The sequence below is a fragment of the Phyllostomus discolor genome, chromosome 7 (genome assembly GCF_004126475.2).
Source record: "Phyllostomus discolor isolate MPI-MPIP mPhyDis1 chromosome 7, mPhyDis1.pri.v3, whole genome shotgun sequence".
Classification (NCBI taxonomy): domain Eukaryota; kingdom Metazoa; phylum Chordata; class Mammalia; order Chiroptera; family Phyllostomidae; genus Phyllostomus; species Phyllostomus discolor.
The window spans coordinates 50,652,177-50,675,167 of NC_040909.2; the positions used below are offsets into that span (position 1 = coordinate 50,652,177).

The 22,991-nt window shown below is 36.0% G+C and overlaps 1 protein-coding gene across 1 annotated transcript in view; it reads left to right on the forward strand.

Annotated features, from left to right (window-relative positions):
- Positions 1-42: 42 nt before the first annotated feature.
- The window catches only part of APPL1 (adaptor protein, phosphotyrosine interacting with PH domain and leucine zipper 1), a 36,206-nt gene continuing 13,257 nt past the window's right edge, over positions 43-22,991 (forward strand). Inside the window, 15 exon segments of the mRNA XM_028517950.2 lie at positions 43-220; positions 5,828-5,926; positions 7,429-7,465; positions 7,468-7,487; positions 8,219-8,266; positions 8,269-8,292; positions 11,026-11,113; positions 12,576-12,617; positions 13,393-13,425; positions 13,428-13,450; positions 16,989-17,135; positions 18,023-18,105; positions 18,839-18,997; positions 19,682-19,870; positions 21,977-22,019. Coding sequence (XP_028373751.1) covers positions 167-220; positions 5,828-5,926; positions 7,429-7,465; positions 7,468-7,487; positions 8,219-8,266; positions 8,269-8,292; positions 11,026-11,113; positions 12,576-12,617; positions 13,393-13,425; positions 13,428-13,450; positions 16,989-17,135; positions 18,023-18,105; positions 18,839-18,997; positions 19,682-19,870; positions 21,977-22,019 — 1,089 coding nt within the window. The 5' untranslated portion in view covers positions 43-166.

Genomic DNA, 22,991 nt, shown 5'->3' on the forward strand with positions numbered 1-22,991 from the left:
GGCGGAGCAGCGAAACCAAGGGGGCGGGATTTCCCGCCTGACCGCCAGGCTCCTGGTGAGGTCTGCGCGGGCGGGGACGGCGACCGAGCCAGCGAGAGAGGGTGGGACCGAGTGGGGACCTGTGGGCGGCCGCCGTGTCTCCAGCTGCTGCCCTCCCTCCGCCACGATGCCGGGGATCGACAAGCTGCCCATCGAGGAGACGCTGGAGGACAGCCCGCAGGTAAGGTGCGGGTGGCGGCGGGCAAGGAGCCGGGCGGGTCGGCCTCAGGCCTGAAGTCGTCGCGGCCGCAGGTGCCCGCCCGGCCCAGGTGGGCGCCGCCGCCCTGTGCCCCCACCCTTGGGGTGCGCGCCCAGAGCCACAGAGGCTGGGCCCCGGCCCGCGGTTAGCGTGGGCACGCGCTGCTAGGCCGAGAGTCGCGCGCAGGGTCTGGGAAGTCGGCGGTCGCCTTCGCTGGTGGGGGTGGTCAGTAGTGCTTGGGGTTTTTTTTTTGTTTGTTTGTTTTTTGACGTAAGGTGCGTTTTAATCGCCGCGATGAGAGGTGATAAATCCCGACCCTGCAATTTTCTCCCTGAAGACCTCTTCGAAGAAAATGCAGAAGGAGAAAGAACCGGGTTGACTTATGTGGTAATTTCTGTGCAAGCTAGGAAGGAGATGGATGGTTTTTCTTGGGATGCTGAGAGACTTCACTGGACCCTGTAGTGAGTCATCGGGGAAGCTCCTCTTGGTTCCAGAGTGTACCCGCTTTGTGTGCCCAGGGTTGTGGCGGTGACTGTAGCCGCTGTCACTCGAGCTGTGCACAGCGTGTGATGGACGGCGCCTTTGCTGTTCCACAAGTGCTGCGCTGCTCCTTGCAGACTAGCCCCTAATAAATTCATCAAAATAAAAGCCCTGTTTTCTGTATTTTGCGCGTTGGGAATGATGCTGGTGTGATTGCTTTAGCTTAAGACAATCTAGGAAAACAACCATTTGTATATTTTTAGTACTGAAGAATGAAATCAGCGATATTAAAAGCATGGTGGGGGCTGTAACTGACAAGAGAAATTTCATCCTTAAGTCTATCTTACACAATAATTTATGATATTTAAGACCACCTTGATGTTTGGTTACCACTTAGAATGAAGAAAGTGTTCTGAAACGTTTATGTAGAACTACAGCTGCACGATTTTCCTGTGTATTGGCATTCAATATGACCTCAAAAGGACGGGAGAAAGGGTTAGATCCCTCTTACCATGTCTGCCATGGATTTGTGCCAAATTGAAATTGGGCTCTGATTGTGGAATTGATTTGTTGTTTTTTTTTCCATGCTGAAAGTTATCTTCACAGGCCAGTTGCTTGCTGGTAATGTACTCTTATCAGTCTATACTGATACAAAGAGAAACCCACAGCTTGGCTTACTTGACTGCTAGAATAGCCAGTTCAAATTATTAATGTCTGCAGTGTTATCAGCTATATTTGTTTCAGACATTTTGCAAAAATTTTGTGGGCTGTATTGATAAGGTGCACTTTGTCCTTTTACTTTTTTATTATTTAAGACTCCACAGGTTGCGTTACCTTTTACTGGCTTGATTTTTATAGCCCATAAAGATGATACATAGCTCAAGATGGGTTGTACGGTGCCCTAGCCATGACTTGTGAGGAGGATATAATCTCCTGGCTCATTTCTTGAACTTTTCACACCTGAACATTAATTTTCTATTTTTTTTACAAGAATGTGCTACATTAGTATTAGTTTTACAGTAATTTTTAAAGTATCCACACTGATACTTCATTTTCTACAAGTAGTATCAGTAGTCTTGAACTAGATAACATTTAGTTGGGAAAATTAGTTGGTGACAACTGGGATTTGGAAAGGAGAGACACTTGGAAGTAATTCTTAGGGAGAACCTGTGGCAGAATGGGAAGCCCTGGATCTGGATTCAGGATATAGGGTTTTAATCTTCACTGCCACTTAGTCCCTTCAGCTTTAGGGCAAATTACTCAACTTCTGTGAACCACCACTGTTATAGATAGTAGATGTTTTTATTTTTGTACCTGGTTATAAAATAATATTTACTTCAGAAAAATTGGAAGTATGGAAAGAAAAGCAGTTATGTGCCATGTACCCAACAGCAAACCTTGTTAACCTTGTTTGCTTTCTTTTTTCTATTTTTTTTCCTCTTACACATTTTAATGTAATCGAAATGATATCAGACATACAACTTTTTGGCTTTAACATTATGGCTTAAGTACCTTCACATATTCTGAATAAAAGAATTTAAAGGCTGCATGTTTCCTTAACTAACTTAATAGTTGTCCTATTGGACTTTCAGAGTTTTTTCCCAAATTTTGCTTTTGTATATAGGGCTGAGATTCATGCTTTTGGGCATAAATTTTTGTTTTCATTTGGACTGTTTAGGATAGGGCCCAAGAAGCCAAGTAACAAAGGGTATGGAAACTTTTAAAGCTCCCGATAAAAGTTTTTATTAGATTGTTTGGTACTAATCATTTTCTAAAAGCCTGCCAGTTGCCATGTAAAAAAATTAGAGCCAAGAAGTCATGAAAGACTATCCTGAATTACAGTTATTCTTTTTTTTAGTTTTGATTTATAGAAACTATTAAATTAGGGAGGGATCTGCAAGTTCATATACAGCAGATCAAACATAAACCTTTTTAGTTACCATGTACAAACAACACATTCTGCAAAAGACCATCTATTGAGGCAAAAGTCTTAAGACTATACTAAATGCCTTGTCCATCTTTATATAGTGTTTTGAATATAAGAAACAAAGTGGAACTTCCTAATTAGTAAGAACAGATATGATCTTTAAAAAATAATTGATTTTATATGTAGGTAAATATTTTACTCATGATTATTCATCCATTCTAGAACTGTGAAGACAAACTCCAATTACAAACGGTGGCTTCTTTCTTTGTCATAATATGAAAAATGTCATAGATTATGACACATTTTTTCCTCACTTTTTCACATCTTTGTTATCTATTGTAGAGTCCCCTTACAGCTGATGATGTTTTACTTGTAATTGCCTGCCAATGTACACATCTGGTTGTTTCTCCTAGTGGCATAACTAGCCAAGTGTGACCTCTCAATGTTCACCCAACAAATCAATGTAACAACAACTTGAAGCATAATCAGTCCTATCTGTTGTTTGAAAGTATTCCTTTGATACCTTGTGGGACAAAGCAAGTGCCACCATTGAAACTTGCTGAGCTCTGGCTGGGTGGTTCAGTTGATTCTAGCATCATCCCCATACACCAGGGTTGCAGGTTCAATCCCCACTCAGGGCACATTCAAGAATCAACCAATGAATGCATAAATAAATGGAACAACAAATCAGTGTGTTTCTCTTCCCCTCCTCCTTCCTTTCTCTCTCTAAAATCAATAAATAAAATTTTAAAAATATTGCAGAATGGGTATCTGATGACAATGTAAGAAAATGCAGGGTGGGGTAAAAGGTTTACAGTTGTTCTTATGTAAAATACAATTATTAATAAATAATAATACAAAAATAAACCATTTCACATACTCACAACTATAAACTTACTTTTGCTCCACCCTGTGTTGGGGACAAAAGTGGAGTGCTTCTAATAAATATTTGTCATCTCATGGCGCAGAATAGTATTGGATGAGGAACTGTGGACATCGACAACTCTTGTGTCAAAAAGTGACTCATAAGAGTTAACTCTGTGAAGAAATTTTAGGGTTACATTAAATTTATGCTGCTTGTGTTTTCCTTTTATGTTTATATGGCATTATGTATAAAATTCTAAAAGATTTCTTGATGCTTTTCTTACCACATCTTAAAATTGCACTTTGAGAGGTGAGAGTAGGGCACTAGAGCTAGGAAATAAAAGATTCTGTCAGACCTAAATCCCTGGGGCATGGGGAAGTAGAGGACAGAATGTGGACTTTGTATACTGGCATAATGATTTTGTTCTTAAAATGAAACCATATTCACTTAGCTTCCTCTTCTGAAAACAGGAAGCTAAGGAATAAATTGATTTTTTTAAAGCCAACTTTTTAAAATTGATTTTTTTTAGAGAGAGAGAACATCAATTTGTTGTTCCATTTATGTATGCATTCATTGGTTGATTCTTGTATGTTCCCTGACAGGGATCAAACCTGCTACCTTATCAGGAACATACTGTAACCATCTGAGCTACCTTTCCAGTGCCTAAAACTAGCCCTTAAGGTTGAGCTTTCTAGAATAAAATACAAGGTCTTTTAGATTTTAAGCTTTAGTTTTGGTAATAGTTTTTGGTATTTTAATTCTTCTCTACCTTTGAGATACAACAAGGTGAGCATACTTTGCCTCGATATGCTGAATTTCCTTATCTCTCATACTTTTTTATGGACAGTTTTAATAGTTACCTACAAGTTTTTCTCCTTAAAATGAACATATTTACATGCTCATTGAAAAAAAAGCCCAATAATGAAGAAATATATATAAAAGAAAATAACACTAAATTTACACTCAGAAAAGCATAGTTAACTTTTTTATTAAATATTTTATTGTTCTATTACAGTTGTCCCAATTTTTTACCCCTTTGATCTCTTCCCAGCCCCGATCTCCACAGTCAGTCCCCACCCTGTTGTTCATGTCCATGGGTCTTTCATACATATTGACTAGTTCCTTCCCCCTCTTTCCACCCATATCCCTCTCTCCCCTCCCTCTGGTTGCTGTCAGTCTGTTCCTTGTTCCATGCCTCTGGTTCTATTTTGCTCATTTGCTTGTTTTGTTCATTAGGTTCCTCTTATAGGTGAGATCATACGGTATTTGTCTTTCACTGCCTGGCTTATTTCACTTAGCATAATATTCTCCAGTTCCATCCATGCTGTTGTGAAAGGTAGGAGTTCCTTCTTTCTTTCTACTGTGTACTATTCCATTGTGTAAAGGTACCATAGTTTTTTGATCCATTCATTTACTGATGGGCATCTAGGTTGCTTCCAGCACTTGGCTATTGTAAATTGTGCTGCTATGCACATCGGGGTGCAAAGATTCTTTTGATTGGTGTTTCAAGGTTCTTAGGATATAGTCCCTGCAGTGGAATTGCTGAGTCAAAAGGCAGATCCATTTTTAGTTTTCTGAGGAAATTCCATACTGTTTTCATAGTGGTTGCACCAGTCTGCAATCCCACCGGTAGTGCACTGGGGTTCCCTTTTCTCCACAACCTCTCCAACACTTGTTGTTTGTTGCTTTGTTAGTGATGGCCAATCTGACTAGTGTGAAGTGGTATCTCATTGTGGTTTTCATTTGCATCTCTCTGATAGCTAGTGATGCTGAACATCCTTTCATATGCCTCTAGGCTCTCTGTATGTCCGTCCTCCTTGGAGAAGTGTCTGTTCAGATCCAATAGTTAATGTTTTATAGGCCATGTTGGAGAGGGGCACTATGGCATTCTTTCTGGATTAGGATGGGGAGGGGCTTGGCACTTGTAGAAAATACCATGGAGAAAAATAAATAATCATACTAAATTATCCCAAAATAAGACATTTAAAATATTCGTACATGGAATACTGTTAATCTAGCCTTGAACATTTCTGTTGATTTGTCTTAGTTTAGTTACAGGCTTTTTACTTCATAAAAATATATATTTGTTATTTTTCCTAAGGTTTGTGTGACATATTTGGAAAAATCCCTGTTTTAATGAAGTGAAATTGAGAACAAATAATCCCAACATCTTAGTATTACTATCGAAAGAGAGAAAATATATTAAAACTGAGATGAATTAGAGCGCTAATATTCTATGATTTTTCTTTCCTTTAGAAAAAATTCTATCTGATTTATATAATGGTTAATGTAAACTTATTGCTTTTATTTTATACAGACAAGGTCTTTACTGGGTGTATTTGAAGAAGATGCTACAGCTATTTCCAACTATATGAACCAATTGTATCAAGCTATGCATCGGATTTATGATGCACAGGTAAAAAGTTAAAGGCTGACTCGTTGCTTTTTAAAAATGAATCTTTAGCCTTGGCTCGGTTAGAGCATTGTCCTGTGCACCAGGAGGTTGACAGCTTAATTCCCAGTCAGGGCACATGTCTAGTTTGCGGATTGATCCCTTTGGAGCCTGGTCGGCGCCCAAATAGGAGGCTGCTAACTGATGTTTCTCTGTCACATCATTGTTTCTCTCTCTCCCCCCACCCCTTCCTTTCTCTCTAAAATCAATGAATATATTTCTATTAAGAAACAAAAATGAATCTTTAAGTCCATGAGGACAGAGATATGTATCTGTCTTGTTTACTGGTGCCTAGCCCTGACCTGGGCTTATAGTAATAAATACTTGTTGAATGGATGAGTGGAACATTAACTATTTTGTACAGAGCATGTTTCAATTACTAATGTATAGTTTGTAGTACCACAAAAATTAATATCTAAGCATTCCTGCTGTCTCCTCAAACCCAGTAAGGACTTTCCTAATGAAACTTACTGATAATGACCTTTGCCTACGATTTTGTCTGGAAACCCTTGTTGTTACCCATTTTCCCTAACCATGCTTTTAGTTTTATGGAATGTTTCCTCCCCTTTTCGAGCAGAGAATTTGAAAGAAATTTCCTTTTATCTGGTTCATAGAAGGTGATAAAAATTAGATGTAGCTGTGGAGCACAAGAGATGAATTTACGAAAAATAGAAACGACTAGATTTTTGTTTAACAGGAACAAGGTTTGAGGATTTGTTTATGAAACTTAATTATAAGCGTTAATAACAACGTGGCTTCTATAATAAATTTTCTTTGGGATAATTAAGTATACTCATTTTTTTCCTCTTTCTAATTTTCCTTCTGGACTCACATTTTTATTATGTACTTAAAAGTTGTTGTGATAGTTGTTTTTGTTTTGTTTTTTTCTTCTGATTGGCCTCTCAGGATTTGATTTCTGACCACAGCTGGATGTGTAAAAGAAATGGTTTTTTTGAGTCATTATAGTCATTACTGAAGAAAAACCCCTTTAAATTAAAACAGTATTTCCATTCATGTGGCTCTGTTGCTATATTTTATGACTGGGTGGACCACATTTTGGTTCTGTGTTATTAAATGCTTACCATGGTCTAGTAACAGCATCTAGAGAGAGGGATAATAAGTTGTCCAATATAGACTCTCTTAAGATTTTGCTAAGATGTGTACAGTTTACTTCTAACTTTAAAGCTTTAACCAATATTTAATTTAATGCTTAATTTTATGAGTTAAAAATAAGCAAACACTGGGAACACTGCTGAGTTCCTTGATGGTGTATACTTCCTGGTTGAGTATCTTTTTAAAGTGCTTTACTGGTAATTCCTTTCCCTTGATTAGTGAGGGGTTTAGAGAACATTTTTGTACTGTGTTTATGCTAAGTTGATTAAATAAAAGTGGCATAGGTATCCTCAGTTAAAAGTTTTTTCTTATCAGTAGTATTGTGTTAATTTGAATTAATCTTTTTTCTATAGAACGAGTTAAGTGCAGCAACACATCTGACTTCAAAACTTTTAAAGAATATGAGAAACAGGTACTGTATATGAAAGTTTTAAAAGCATAATTTACAATATGCAATGATATAGTATTTGTATAGTTAAGTAGAATTTCTCGAGAATCCTAAGCTTTTTTGATTTCGCAGAAGTTAAATTTTGATATGCCATTGAAATTCCATTATAGCGCGTATATCTAATTTTAATGATTTAATGATAGAGATAGAGGTTATCTAATTTATATCTCTTGGTTTTTTTTTTTTAAGATTTTATTTGTTTATTTTTAGAGCAGGAAGGGAGGGAGAGAGAGAGAGAGAAACATCGATGTGCGGGTTGCTGGGGGCCATGGCCTGCAACCCAGGCATGTGCCCTGACTAGGAACGAACCTGCGACACTTTGGTTCGCAGCACAAGCTCAGGTCCACTGAGCTATGCCAGCCAGGGCTCTCTCTCTTGTTTTTACAAGTGAGGAAACTGGGGCATGCTTAAGTTACACAGAGGGTTATTGGAAGAATTAGAGCTAAACACCAAATCTTTGAACTCCTAGTATGGTGTCATTTCTATATACCATGTTAATTGATTGGCTTAGCAACATTTTAATTAATGTTTACTAATTATATGAATTATTACTGTTTTATTAAAATAATACTTTTAGAGCTTATTCAACATTTTAGAAGTTTTCCTGAAGTTATATAAGGACTTGAAATTATAATGTCTTTCACAAAGACATAGAGCATTGGCCCTTTACCTCATCTCTGTTTCTCACCTTTCAGCGTTTTCCATTGGGGGGTGATGATGAAGTTATGAGCTCTACTTTGCAAACAATTTTCAAAAGTTTATAGATGAGGTAAGTGCTTATTTTATTTTGCTTGAATAAGTCATGTTATAATTAAGTTACTTGAGTCCTTTAGCTTTTATTGGAACTTTTATTATGATTACATGAGTAAGTTACTATTAATAAAAGATCACTACTGTTTAAGACGGACCTTATTTCCACATCTTGGTGGTTGTCTTGTAAAAACACTACTTTCTTTGTCTGATAAAAGAAGTTTGTTTTCAGACAGCAGACTTAAAGATATGCTCTCCCAGTCCATTTAACAGTCAGTTGTGCACTGTCTTATTTGATATACACAGGGAGAAAAGAGTTCAACTGTGAGCTATGCCTAGGCTTTGTATGGTTTCTCTTTTTTGCCATCAGGCAACATTTTACCATTCAGTTCATTAATCCTTCCATTCTAGACAGTACCAACCTTTAATTTTCTCTAGTCTCAGAACAAATCACTTAAAAAGGACCTGGAAAATAGGAGGAAGAAGGGGGTGAGAGATGTTTGGAGAGTCTATAACTGTTCTCTACTAGTTCAGTGAAAGCTCTTCTTTTCACATGCATCATTAGATAGTTCTGTCTTTTTCAGTCTCATAAATGGAAAAGTAATTTTTGAACTATCTGAATAATTTATTATAACATTGTTTCAGTAGATCAATATAAAGAAATATTTATAGGAAAAGGAATTTTTTAATTGTGGTTAAATATACATAACAACAAAATTTACCACTGGTGACGTTTAGTACATTCACAGTGGTATGCAACCATCAGCACTTAGGTTTTAGAACACTTAACATCATCCCAAAGGAAACCCCGTGTTAAGCAGTCACTTCTTACTCCTCCCTCACCTCAGCTTCTGGCAACTGTAAATCTGCTTTCTGTTTGTATGCATTTGCCTGTTTCGAATATTTCATATACATGGACTCATACAGTTTGTGGATGTTTATGTTTGCCTTCTTTCACTTAAAAAATGAACTGTTCACTTTCAAGGTTCATCCATGTCATAGCATGTATCAGATTTCATTCCTTTTTTGCTAAACAAAATTCCATTGTATAAATATACTACATTTTATTTATCAGTTTATCAGTTGATGAACATTTGAGTTGTTTTCCACCTTTTGGCTAATGCAAATAGTATTGCAATGGGCATTCATGTACAAGTTTTTGGAGTTTTTTTTTGAACACCAGTTTTCAATTTTGAGTATGTACCCTGGAGTGGGGTTGTTGAGTCATATAGTAATTTTATGTTTAACTTTTTGAGATACCACCAAACTGTTTTCCACAACTTCTACACAGTTTTACATTCCCACTGGTAATGTAGGAAGGTTCCAGTTTCTCCACATTCTCACTGACACTTGTTATTTTCATTTATTTTTTTATTGTAGCCACCAAACTGGGTGTGAAATGGAATCTCATCATAGTTTTGATGTACATTTTCCTGATGGCTGATGATATTGAGCATCTTTTCCTGTGCTAATTGGCCACTTGTATATTTTGATGAAGTGTCTATTCAGACCTTTGCCCATTTTTTAATTGGGTTATTGTCTTTATTACTGAGTTTAATGTTTCTTATTCTAGATACAAGTTCCTTATTAGATAGGTGATCAGCAAATATTTTCTCCCATTCTGTGAATTCTTTTTTTTTAGGATTTTATTTATATTTTTTAAGAGAGGGCAAGAGAGGGAGAGAAACATCAATGAGTTGCCCCTCATACGCTCCCAAGAAGGGACCTGGCCTGCAACCCAGATACGTGTCCCGGCTGGGACTCGAACCAGAGACCCTCTAGTTCACAGGCTGGCTGACGCTCAACCCACTGAGACACACCAGCCAGGGCTATATTATCTTTTTACTTTTATTGATTGATTGATTGATTTTAGAGAGAGAGAGGAAGAGGAGAGAAACATTGATTTTTTGTTCCACTTATTTATGCATTGCTTCTTGTATTTGTCCTGAGGGAGGATCGAACCTGCAACCTTGGCTTATTGGGATGATGCTCTAACCAACTGAGGTAGCTGGCCAGGGCCTTACTTTCTTGATAGTTATCCTTTGGTGTACAAAAGTTCAATTTGATGAAGTTCAGTTTATATATTCTTTGTTGCTTGTGTGTTTGGTGTCATATCTAAGAAATCACTGCCAAATTCAAGGTTATCCTGTGTTTTTTTCTGAGACTTTTTATTTTACTTTTATTTTTTAAAGATTTTATTTATTTATTTTTAGATAGAGAGGAAGGGAGGGAGAAAGAGAGGGAAAGAAAACATCAATGTGTGGTTGCATCTTGCACGCCCCTGCTGAAGACGTGGCCCACAACTCAGGCATCGAACTGGGAATCGAACTGGCAACCTTTGGTTTGTAGCCCATGCTCAATCCACTGAGCTACACCAGCCAGGGCTCTTCTGAAACTTAAATGGAAATTTTTGACTGTATATATTTTTTAAAGATTTTATTTATTTTATTTTTTAGAGAGGGATGGGAGGGAGATAGAGACAGAGAGAGAAACATCAGTGTGCGGTTGCTGGGGGGCCGTGGCCTGCAACCCAGGCATGTACCTGACTGGGAATCGAACCTGCCATACTTTGGTTTGCAGCCCGCACTCAATCCACTGAGCTACGCCAGCCAGGGCTGACTGTATATTTTAATTATATACAGTTTTAGTGTTGTCTTATTATCAGTACCTTTTTACTAGATTTTATTTAATTTACACTTAACACTGGCTAAATGTTTCTGTCATTTGGCCTTTTTGGTTTTTTCTTTACTAGCTTAGCTCTTGCCATGCAGTGCTCTCAACGCAGCTTGCTGATGCCATGATGTTCCCCATTACCCAGTTTAAAGAAAGAGATCTGAAAGGTATTGAAGTCAAGCTTCTGTTTACTTTCATTAGCTGTCAGAAGATCAGTGCCTGTAAAATGCATATTATTCTATATCTTAACCATTTCTGAATACAGCTTGTGCCACTTTTACTTTAATTAGTCACTAAACATTTATAGGAGCTCCTGCTATACAGTAAACTAGCTACTGGGGAATACAGTATGAATAAAATGTCACTTCACTCAAGAAAGCCCTAGAGAAGGATATGGGGTGATTAAACATAATTACCATACTGTCTCATAATTAGGGAATGAGCAAGGTGCTGTGAGGGATCAGGGGAGGGTGTCAGAAAGGCTTCCTCAAGGGGTGTGGATAAAGAGGAGTTTGCTAGGAAAAAAGAGTCATTACTTTATTAGAAGAACTAGGAAGCACAAAAGTATGGATTATAGAAATACATGGCTTGTTTTGAGAATGACAAGAAATTCAGTGTGGCTGCAATGGTGAATGTGTTGGGCATGAAGGATGCAAATCTAGAAATAGATTAGTTGGGACTAGATTATTCTAAAGATGTTCAATTTGAATATATAAGCAAAGAGAAGTCAATAGAAGTCTTTAGAAGTGGAGAGACAATCCTTTGCTTTTGGAGGGTGGAATAGAATGGATTTCCTGTCTAGGAGAATGGATCAGGACTTTGTGAGAATCCAGTTAGGTGTGACCGTGGCCTGAATGAGACAGTGACAAAGGAGATGGAGATGTGTTTGTGGGCCACAGTGGTAGGAGGTGAGAGTACTGGCACATCTAGCAATCCATGACTTAGTCATTTGTGGTGGGTTCCCCCCCCCACTTAGCATTATTCAGTGATAAAATGAGAGTTTTACAGAATTGGCTCTGTTTTCCCATGTTACAATCTTAGAAAATTATACAGACTTATTTATAAAATATGTAGATAGAATAAAACATTGAACTAATGTATCGGTGGACGATAAAATATTTAAATTGTAATGGGATAAAAACAAATGTATTTTAGAGATGGAGTTATATTTGTAGTGGTAATGCTCAAGAATGGCCACTTCAAGGTCAAGAAACAAGATCTGTTTTCTCAGTCTACAGCGATTGAATGTCATAATCTTATAAAACGTTCTTTGTTTCTCATTCAGCATTTGAACTTATTAGAGTCAATATCAAAAAACTGAATAAGTTAGATTCTGGTACTGAGAATATTTGCATATCTTAGGATTTTGCAGTGGTTTTAAAGTTTGTTTTTGTGCCCATATTACTAATTTGTAGCAAGTAGATTTTCTCAAGTTGTAACTGTTGTTAATGATAGTAAATGTTCCATTGACTAGCTGAAGTACAGAATAGCTTTTTCACTTTGAATGTCGAAGTGTGAGATATTATTTGGAGTTTTTATAGCTTAAATGGCAGTTAGTTACTGTTTTCTAAACAAAATTTAAGGTATTTCATAAATATGCTAACTGAAATTATTCTTGAACTTTTTCAGAAATATTGACATTAAAGGAAGTGTTTCAGATTGCTAGTAATGGTAAGCTCTTAATACTTGACACAATTATTTTCTTCTAATCAATTTTTTATCAACACAGATCTGTGGCCAGATTCTATGCAATAGTTGAAAAAAATGAACGTAATTAAAAGTTTAAATGAGCTTTATTTATTTATTTTTAAAGATGCTATTTATTTATTTTTGGAGAGAGGGGAAGGGAGGGAGAAAGAAAGGTAAAGAAACATCAATGTGTGGTTGCTTCTTGCGTGCCCTCCACTGGGGACCTGGCCTGCAACCCAGGCCATGTCCCCAACTGGGAATTGAATGGGCGACCCTTCGGTTCACAGGCCTATGTTCTATTTAGCCAGGGCTAAATGAGGCATTATTTAAATCAGCATTGTTATTTAAGTTACACTGTTTACACTACAGAAAAACTTAAAGGAAAATTAAATCTTGTGATTTGCTATGTTCATAGTATCTGCAGAGATGATATAATATTTTCCCTGCCTTGTTTTCCTATATATTCCAAGTTTTCTTAAATGAGCATTTGCTATTTTTGTACTAAAAATACTTCTATAAACTGATAGTAAATTGCAGTTTCCTATGAATTAAATGCTATTACCAATTTAATAAGTAGACAATTTTAGGGGACATTTGGATAGGGGAATATTTGGCTGGAGTGATCATATGGTAAGCAATTATTATCTTTGCTTTAGTACATTTGTTGAAAGCTATACATATGAAGACCATTTAAAGCATTTATAAGTTTTGCAAAGTACTGTTTTATTGTTATTAATAGTCAATTTCTGTCTTCCAGATCATGATGCTGCAATTAACAGATATAGCCGATTGTCAAAAAAAGAGAAAATGACAAGGTATGATATGTACTTAACTCCTTCAGGAATGTAGTTAACAACTATTTCATAAGGTGGTCTAGTTTTTCCCATTTAAAAACAGTAGCCAGCATTTATTTTGTATGTTTTACTGTATTGCCCTTAGTTTATTTTTTTAATTTTATATATTAAATTTAGAGAGAGAAGGAAGGGGAGGGAAGACACAGAGAGAGAGAGAGAGAATTTGTTGTTCCACATATTTATGCATTCATCAGTTGTTTCTTGTGTGTGCCCTGAGCAGAGATGGAACCCTAAACCTTGGCTTATCAGGATGACGCTCTAACCAAATGAGCTACTGGCCAGGGCTGCCCTTAGTTTAATCTTTTTTCCTAATTATTTCAAAGCCTTTCTGATCATTGTTAATTATCAGAAAATTAGTGATTGACTCTTTAAACAAAGTACTTTTCTGCTGACAAAATTTTATGAGTAAACATAATTTCAAAAATGTAATTGATGCCCAATGTATAACATTGTATCCTTTTGCTTTGTATTTTGATAACATTGCATTTGTTCTGTTATTTGACCCTGTATGTATTAAAAAATGTCTTCTGAGATACAGTAGTTATGTATACATAATCAGTGAAATTCTGTTACAACCTTTTGATTTACAGGGAAAAATATATAAACTTCTTGATACTTCTTAAGGAGTTAATCCAGAAATATTACACTATATTTGAGGACAATGTATTTGAGTAAAGAACAAATAATAATATTAATCAGTTCATCTAGATGCTCCTTAAGGTCATTTCTCTCTCAGTGCCTAATCCAAGGCTTGATGAGTAGGCCTCCACCAGATGCTTGTATGTGAGGTGATCTCTGGGCCTGGGAGTTTGTGTCTGTAGCCTTGGCTGCAGGTGTGGGTGGGCACAGTGACCACCTGTGGGAATCTATGATTGGGTAGGATTTACTGTGCAACAGCTACTGTGACACAATAAAGGGGACATTTCTCACATTTGTAATTTTAGTCCACTGATTACTTGATGATATAAATCTGTATTACTTTGAAATCTTTATTACTATGTTACTTTGCCTTAGAGAAGTAGTTAAAAGCTATAGGTATGAATTTTGGTATATTTTACATTGCTTCTGGCTATTATAGGTATTTTTTAAAAACATCTTTCACCAATTTCATTTTGTTTAAAAATTTAATTGAGCCCTGGCCAGTGTGGCTTGGTTGGAGCATCATCCTGTGCTCCAAAAGGTGGAAAGGTTTGATTCCTGGTCAGGGCACATTCCTAGGTTGTGGGTTTGATCCCTGGTTGGAGTGTGTATGGGAGGCAACAAAATCAATGTTTCACATTGATGTTTCTTTCTCTCTCTCCCTTCTTCACTCTCTAAAATCAATAAACATATTAAAATTTTTTAAAAAATTAATTGAGCACCTACTATATGTTGGGTACCATGGGAGAACAATGTGAATAGGCTCCACTCCTGCCCTCAAAGAGTGGGTAAACCACATTTATCGAAGACTTCCCGTGTGAAAGCATGCAACTGGACTAGATGTCAGAGTACAAGGATGAAAAGAATGCATGTATTCTGAATCAAGTGCAGTAATAGAATATGTAACAAAACACTGGGAGAGCACAGAGAGTACAGCAGTCAACTTTGGTGAACTGGGAAAGGTTATACTTGTAGGAGGTAATATTTGCATTGAAGATGAGTGGACCTCATAGGTTTGGGGTTGGGGAAAGGGCATTCCTGGAGGAGAAACAGCTTTTGTAGAAGTACATGGTAGAGTCTGAAGAGTGTTAAGATTTATGTGCACTGGCTCCAGAGTCAGATTGCTTGGAAACAAATCTTACCTCTGTCACTTATTTGCCTGAGGTCATACACTGGTTAGTTTCAAGCCTTTATTTCTCTATCAGATAAACAAACAAACAAACAAATTTAGTAATTCTTAAGATGAAAGGAGATAATGCCCGCAGAGTACCTGGCTTATAGCAAGTTTTCATGAAACCCTAGCAATAATTATAATGAAAAGATAATCCTTTCTGTATGTGTGGAGCATAGGAGGAATTTGGGTAGGTATGGCAGAGATGACAAGCAAGTAGTAGTTTGGGGCCAAATTACTATGTTAATGACTTTGAAATTTGTATTAGAGGGTGTGGGCAGCCACCAAAAGACTCTTAAGTGGGTGAGTAACTATGCAGTTGTGCTACAGATAGAAATACTAATGGGAATGTGAAGGGGACCACTAAAGGGACTCCAATGAAAAGTTACCAGAATAGTTGGCAAAGACATTAGGAGAGTCTCAGCAAAGGTTGTTATTGAAAGTGGAGAGGAAGGAATACTTTTGGAAGGTATTTCATAAGTAGAATTGATAGGACTTAGGTTATAAAAAGTAAGTCCTAGACAAATACCATGTAACTCATGTGGAATCTAATGAACAAACTTAACAATCAAAATAGACTCTGGGGGACGGTTGTGGGGTAGAAGGATCGAGCAAAAAAGAACTCATGGACACAGACAACAGTGTGGTGATTGCAGAATGGAGAAGGGTGGGGGAGGTGGAAGAGGATATAAGGGGGATAAATGGTAATGGAAAAAATACAATCAAATATTAAAATCCTAGAATTCTTAGATGATAGGATGGGTCCTGGATCATTAAGAAAGCTGAAAAACAAAAGTAGAGAAGCAGGTTTTATGGAGAAGATGCTGTCTTTAATTTTGTGTATTTCCAGCACCCCCCCACCCCCATACACATATGCATAAAGAGCCCAGGTGGACATGTGCTTCCTTTGACACTTGTGAGAGTGGTGGGCAGGAGGTAAAAATTGGGGGGTCATGGGTGTGTGGAATTTTTTTTTGTACTTAATTTAGTATTGTCAAGAAAGAAGAAGAGCATAGTACATATTACATAATAGGTGCTCAGTAAATGTTTGTTGTCTGAATACAAGAACTTCAGGGAACACACATTTTAAGTGTGGGTGAAGGAAAACAAAAGAGTGGAGGGATAGTAGGGAAGGAACCAGCAGCAGAGAGTGGTATACTGTGAGCTGGCAAGGTCAAAGACTAATGGCTAAGCTAAAACCAAACAATGGTCTGCCCTTCCTCTGTGTGGCAGACTTTCTCTGACATGCTTAGTTTATTGTACTATTCTTAGTTATATGCAGAATTCTACTTTTAATGTATTTTAAAATGAAGTGGTTGGTAGTAAAACAAAAACTATCTTAGCCAATATTTTGCAGGACTTCTAATATCTAAGAAAATAGAAATCTATGCACAATTACTGGTGATGTACTTTTTTCCTTATGTGGGATCTTCTTAATAGCCACTACCTCAAAATTAAATAAATAATAAGTTTTTAAAAAGATTTTACTTATTTATTTTTAGAGAGGAAAGGGAGGGAGAAAGAGAGAGAGAGACATCAATGTGCGGTTGCTGGGGGCTGTGGCATGCAACCCAGGAATGTGTCCTGACTGGGAATCGAACCTGTGATGCTTTGGTTCGCAGCCCGTGCTCAATCCACTGAGCTATGCCAGCCAGGGCAATAATAGTATTTTTAATCTTACCCTTAAAGGTGAAGTATGAAGTAACAGAAGATGTCTACACTTCCAGGAAAAAACAACACCAGACCATGATGCATTATTTTTGTGCATTAAATACTCTTCAGTACAAGAAGAAAATAGCTTTGTTAGAACCTCTACTTGGGTACATGCAAGCTCAGGTGAATGCCACACTGTGTTTTGGATTATAACTGCCCTAAAATCTTTATATTAAAGTATGATATTTATGCTAAATATAAGGATATCATATTATAAACTAAGATCAAAATACAATTTTGTGCCTGTGTTTTAAGAAGTAATTTAAAATGTCATCAGAATGTTATTTTGAGGAAATTAGGGAAATGGTTTTCTTTGTAGATGAAGATTTCATGTGTTTTATGGTACATGAAACCATTTATCTCGTGTTTAGATCTTGTCCATCACATTTGGGGACAAGGAACAGAAAGCTGAATGAATGGTGGAGTTAACCTATTGCTGGAGCTTCTACTCACAATTGCTTCATAATAGATCTGATAGAGTTTGTTTTATGTTGCTTGTATACTTCCTGAGTTAAAAATACTGATGAGCTCCAAAGTGTCCCAAGAGGTGTGCATCAGGAAGGGGGCTAGAAAATTAAATTTGTGTAATATGAGATGGCAGCCCCCTAAAAGTGAGAGTTTAAAGAAATTTGATTATTTCTTCAAGTATGAATATCATTATTCCTCAGATGTAAAGCCTTTTGTGTTAAACATGAACTAGTTTATCCATATGACTTACCTGAAATGGTCTAAGATTTATTTTCCAATTTAAAAAAATTGCTTACTATATGCACGTATTAATATATAAAAGGATGTACGGTGAAATTTAACTTCAGTTTCTTCAGTGGCCTCATGCCCGGTAGAAGTCATCGTAAACTGCAACCTGTTTTTACACAGGTGGGAATAATCCTTTGTTTTGTACTTACCCATGTATCTTGGAATTTGTTTATATGACCCACTTAAAGTGCTTTGTTTGTGTATGTGGTTGTTTCTGTTGTTCATCCTCCCACTCTCATATCCTCTTGCCTCAGATAAGTTTCTTTAAGATGGGTTCCGAAAACCTCAATGAACAACTGGAAGAATTCTTAACTAATATTGGAACAAGTGTACAAAAGTAAGTATTTTCTTCCTTAAAATTGAAAATGAAGTTATGTGAATGATAAGCTAACAGCTAATTGTCATATTCTAAAAAATATTTATTGTTTAATTTTCTGAGGGGCTGTTTTCCCTGCCATGAGAGTGTTTCTCGCACGTCTCACGGACACGTCTTGTTTTTTTCACACATTTTTTTCCACAGAATCTGAACTCTGAATTTCATAGCAGTGTCAAATCTGAGTGTATTTTATTGATTCTAAACTAGGTTTTATTTGTGAATATAACAGATACATAATAATTATCCATAAGTGAATTATCTTTATAATTACCTGAATTGTAGGGGATAAATTGGAGATTACTAAATAAATCTTGTTTTCTAAGCCATGAAAGCTTAGAGAGAGAAAGCACTTACCAATCAGGTTCAAAAGTTTGAGCAGTGAAATAGTCAGTCTGAGGTATAGAGGAAGATGAAAATGATTATCGTTTTAAAGGCACAGAAGAGTTTGAACATTTCTCTAAAGTCACACATTGAATGTGGCTTCATTAGTTTTTTAATTTAGTATTGTTTCCAAAATATCTAAGTTTTAAATAAAATGTAAACTTATTTTATACCATGTTCATGTTACTTTAGCCACCCATACCACCATTGCTCTTTAAGAAAATTTATACAAAACAAATAACAGATAAACATGAATGATAAGGAGCCCTTCATCTGTTGTGGTTGGTAGTAAATAACCTCTTCTCTGTGTTAGTGTTCGCAGGGAAATGGACAGTGATATAGAAACCATGCAGCAGACAATAGAGGATTTGGAAGTAGCCAGTGACCCTTTATATGTGCCTGACCCAGATCCCACGAAATTTCCTGTTCATCGAAATTTAACCCGAAAGGCGGGATACCTTAATGCTAGGAAGTAAGAAAACTTGTTGTTTTTATATATTGTATATCATTTAAGGTATTAGCAACTGAATATAATATATAATTGATATTGTCTGCCAAATTGTTTTGATTTTACTGAAGGTTGAATCTTTTTAGCTAGGGATAATAGTATTTATGTGAACTTTTTGACCTATTGGGTACATGAATAATTTTCAAAAGTAACAAATTGTTTAGATACTTGTTGAATAATTTAGAATTATTTTAAAAAGTGAAATCAATTTGAGTTTAAATTAAATCTAGCATAACATGAATGCTCTTGTTATTTATCATACTTTAAAATATATGTAATTACACCATCAAGTCAGATTTTAGTTTTTACCTGAAGATAGGATAAAGCATGTTAACCCTAGGAGTAAGATAAATTCTTTTGTTTCAAATTTTCACCCTTGAAAAGTTGAGCTATATTTTATGGAGCATCAATATAACAGGTGCAATTTGGTAATTTCCAGACCTGTTTTAGAAATATATTCACACACATTCTCACAAGTGGTCAGCATATGTGAATTTATTTTAGAGATGAAAAACTGATATTTATATTTTCTAGGCACCTTGGTGCTATTTTGCAAGCTGGTTCTTTGTGATGTGCTTCATCTTGTGTCTGGCTTATGAAATTTTGTGTGTGTTGTTATTAAAGCATGAATGTATTTTCTTTACATAGTAAAACAGGCTTGGTATCATCTACCTGGGACAGACAGTTTTACTTCACTCAGGGTGGAAACTTAATGAGTCAGGCCCGTGGGGATGTAGCAGGAGGCTTGGCCATGGACATAGACAACTGTTCAGTCATGGCTGTGGACTGTGAAGATAGGCGGTACTGTTTTCAGATAACCTCTTTTGATGGGAAAAAGTAAGTATTTTTCTTAGTATTAATAAAGTTTGTAATATATTAAACTACTAAAATGTAGGATAATTCCTTTTCATTCATACATTTTATAGATATTTTAGTCTTACTTATAAAGACAATTTTTTTGTACAAATGAGTTGAACTTTCCTCTCTGGACTGGTTAAATGATGTCTTAATATTTTCAGGTTATCAAAGCATGGTCATATGGTCAAGACCTATGATTTCATGTTGAAACTGGTCACTTGAAAATCCTGCATGGTATGGGCAGGCAACAGAAGCTAATGGAAAAAACCCCAACCTTGGGGTTAGAAAGTTCAAATTCTGGAGCCACTACTTACCATGTGGTCATATAACCTCTCTGAGCTCCATTTTTGTACATGTAAAATTGGGAAGAAGGTCATAATCCCTACTTTGTAAATTGTTAAGGAAAAATCGAAATCTACCATATGTAATGTGTGTAGCATGTATTAATACTAGGTGCTAACAGTAATGTTATTTTTAGATGTTAATTAAATATTTCTGATCAAATGATTTAGTCCATTAATGCTTATATTCAGTTTAAAAATTTTCTTATATTTTCATTAAATGAGAATCCATAGAACAAATTTTTGAAAAGCACAGAAAAATATTAAAAGGAGTATTAAAAAAAAGCTGTAATATCACTAACCAGAGCAACACTTAACTTTTTGGTCTGTTGCCTTACCCTTTAATACAGTTTTTAAATAGTTGAGGAAATACTATATATGTAATTTGCATCTGCATTCACTCACTAGAAACATAATGGTTACATTATAATCCAGTTAAGGATATATACCATAATTTAAAATTTTTCCTTCCCTGGCTGGTGCAGCTCAGTGGATTGAGCGTCTCCTTGTGAACCGAAAGGTTGCAAGTTTGGTTCCCTGTCAGGCAGGACATATGCCTGGGTTGCAGACCAGGTTCCCAGTTGGGGGGCTGTGTGAGAGGCAATGGACTGATGTTTCTCTCCTTCAGTCCCTCCCTTTCCCTCTCTCTGAAAATAAATAAAGTCTTAAAAATTTTTTTTCCTAATGATGTTTTAAGTTATCTGCAAATTTTTCCTACTTAATTAAAATACTGTTTTTGAGCTTTCTTTTTGTTCAGAGCATCTCAAGTTTCCCTGAAAGTCATTTCCCCCCTATATTTATGTACATTAAGATGTTACTTTTTTTATCAAAATGGTTGTTTAATTTCGTATTCCTTCTATAAACATATAATGAATGCCAATCACTGTGTATCAGTTATCATGCTAGATGTTGGGAGTCCCTGTATTCATTTGTCATAATTATCAAAATGTTAATACTTTACTATAAGTACTTACCTTTTTGTATTTTCAGTTTTTTGCCAATACTTAGCATCATTTTCTATTTTATTTAGAAATAGAAAATAGTTTGATTCAAGATTAGTAAATAATAATTTTTTCTCTCTGAAAACATGAACATCTGTAGAAAAACTAAATATTCCTATGTTAGCAATTAACATATTGAAAATTTTTATTTAACTATATTCAGTGAGAAATAATGAAGTAAAATTAGTGTTTTTTATTAGGGTCAGTTATTTGTATTTGAAATATGTGTGTCAGGAAGGTTGAAATGGATTGTCTTAGTTGCAGTGCAACTTTGTTACTGGCTGTCTTCTGAAACTAGCACCTGTTTCTTTTTCAGTACATTTTGGCATAGATAGTCAAAGTCAAGTTTTGTTAAAATCTGAGTCCTAATGCTTCTGGTGGTCTCCTTTCCCTAAGATACTAGTTGGTTATTTGTTTGGGTGGTGGTTTTTTTTTTTTAAAGATTGGTCATTATCTTTTTTTTAAGATTTTATTTATTTATTTTTAGAGAGGGAAGGGAGGGAGATAGAGAGAGAAACATCAATGTGCGGTTGCTGGGGGTTCTGGCCTGCAACCCAGGAATGTACCCTGGCTGGGAATCGAACCTGGGACACTTTGGTTCCCAGCCCGCACTCAATCCATTGAGCTACACCAGCCAGGGATTTTTTTTTAATACTGATTGGTTGTGTATGTACCTTTAAATATAAAAAGAATTTTCAGATCATATTGAAAGTACTTTTAAAAATTTTTACTTTTTTTTTCAGATCTTCAATTTTGCAAGCAGAGAGTAAAAAAGACCATGAAGAGGTAAAATTTTATCTAGCTAATTTCTGTAGTAACATCTGAAGATATTTTTGCTGATGAGAAACATGTTAATGTTTTCATTATAGAAATTTGAAAAAATCTGGTTAATTAAAAATATCTTTTTAAAAAAGTTAAATTTCCTTAAACAACATCCTTAAGTTTCACAGAGAATTTTATAGTTGGACCTCTGAGAAGAGACCTTAGAGATTATTTCTCTTCTGTTTTTTTAAAGGATCTAATTTAGAAGTGACCTCGTGACTGTTGCTTTCTGGGAGGCTGTTAATATCATGAGCTGACAGTTTTATTTATTTGCTTCTCTCACCGTCTGAGACAGTATTTGCTGCATTAAGAATATAGTGGCAGCAGATGTGGTACGGCAGAAAGCAACTAAACCTTAAAACCTTAGAGAAATGAAAGACAGAAAAAAATTTGGGAATGTCTGTTCTTCCTCACGAGTATTTTATTTTTGGCTCCATTTTTACTCATAATACACCAAATATGGAAGGTAAGTTAGTACTAGGAACCAACGCTCCAAAAACTTTGTCTTGAGAAATATCCTACAGTGAAAATATCATAGATTGATTTTGAGCCATTTTATCTGGTATTATAATTGTGTTGGTGAAAGAGAAGGTTACAGGTTTTGTAGAGATTACAACATTTACTTCTTGTGGAAAAGAATAGGTATTAAAACTTGGCTTTTGGTCTCTGAGGAACACAGGCAAAAGTCTGCTCTCTGCAGGGTTTACCAGAGTATTAGTTTAGTTTAGTGAGGCTTATCAGGCACTAGAATTCTTGAGAGTGAAACAGGTGTGAAGCAGAGACAGTTTTCTATGTTAATTTTTTTTAAACTCGAGAGAAGTGAAGTGTGTAAAATACATTCACCAGGAATATATTTAGCTCCTAACTTATTTGCATTGGTGTTTTTTTTTAAAGATTTTATTTATTTATTTTTAGAGAGGGAAGGGAGGGAGATAG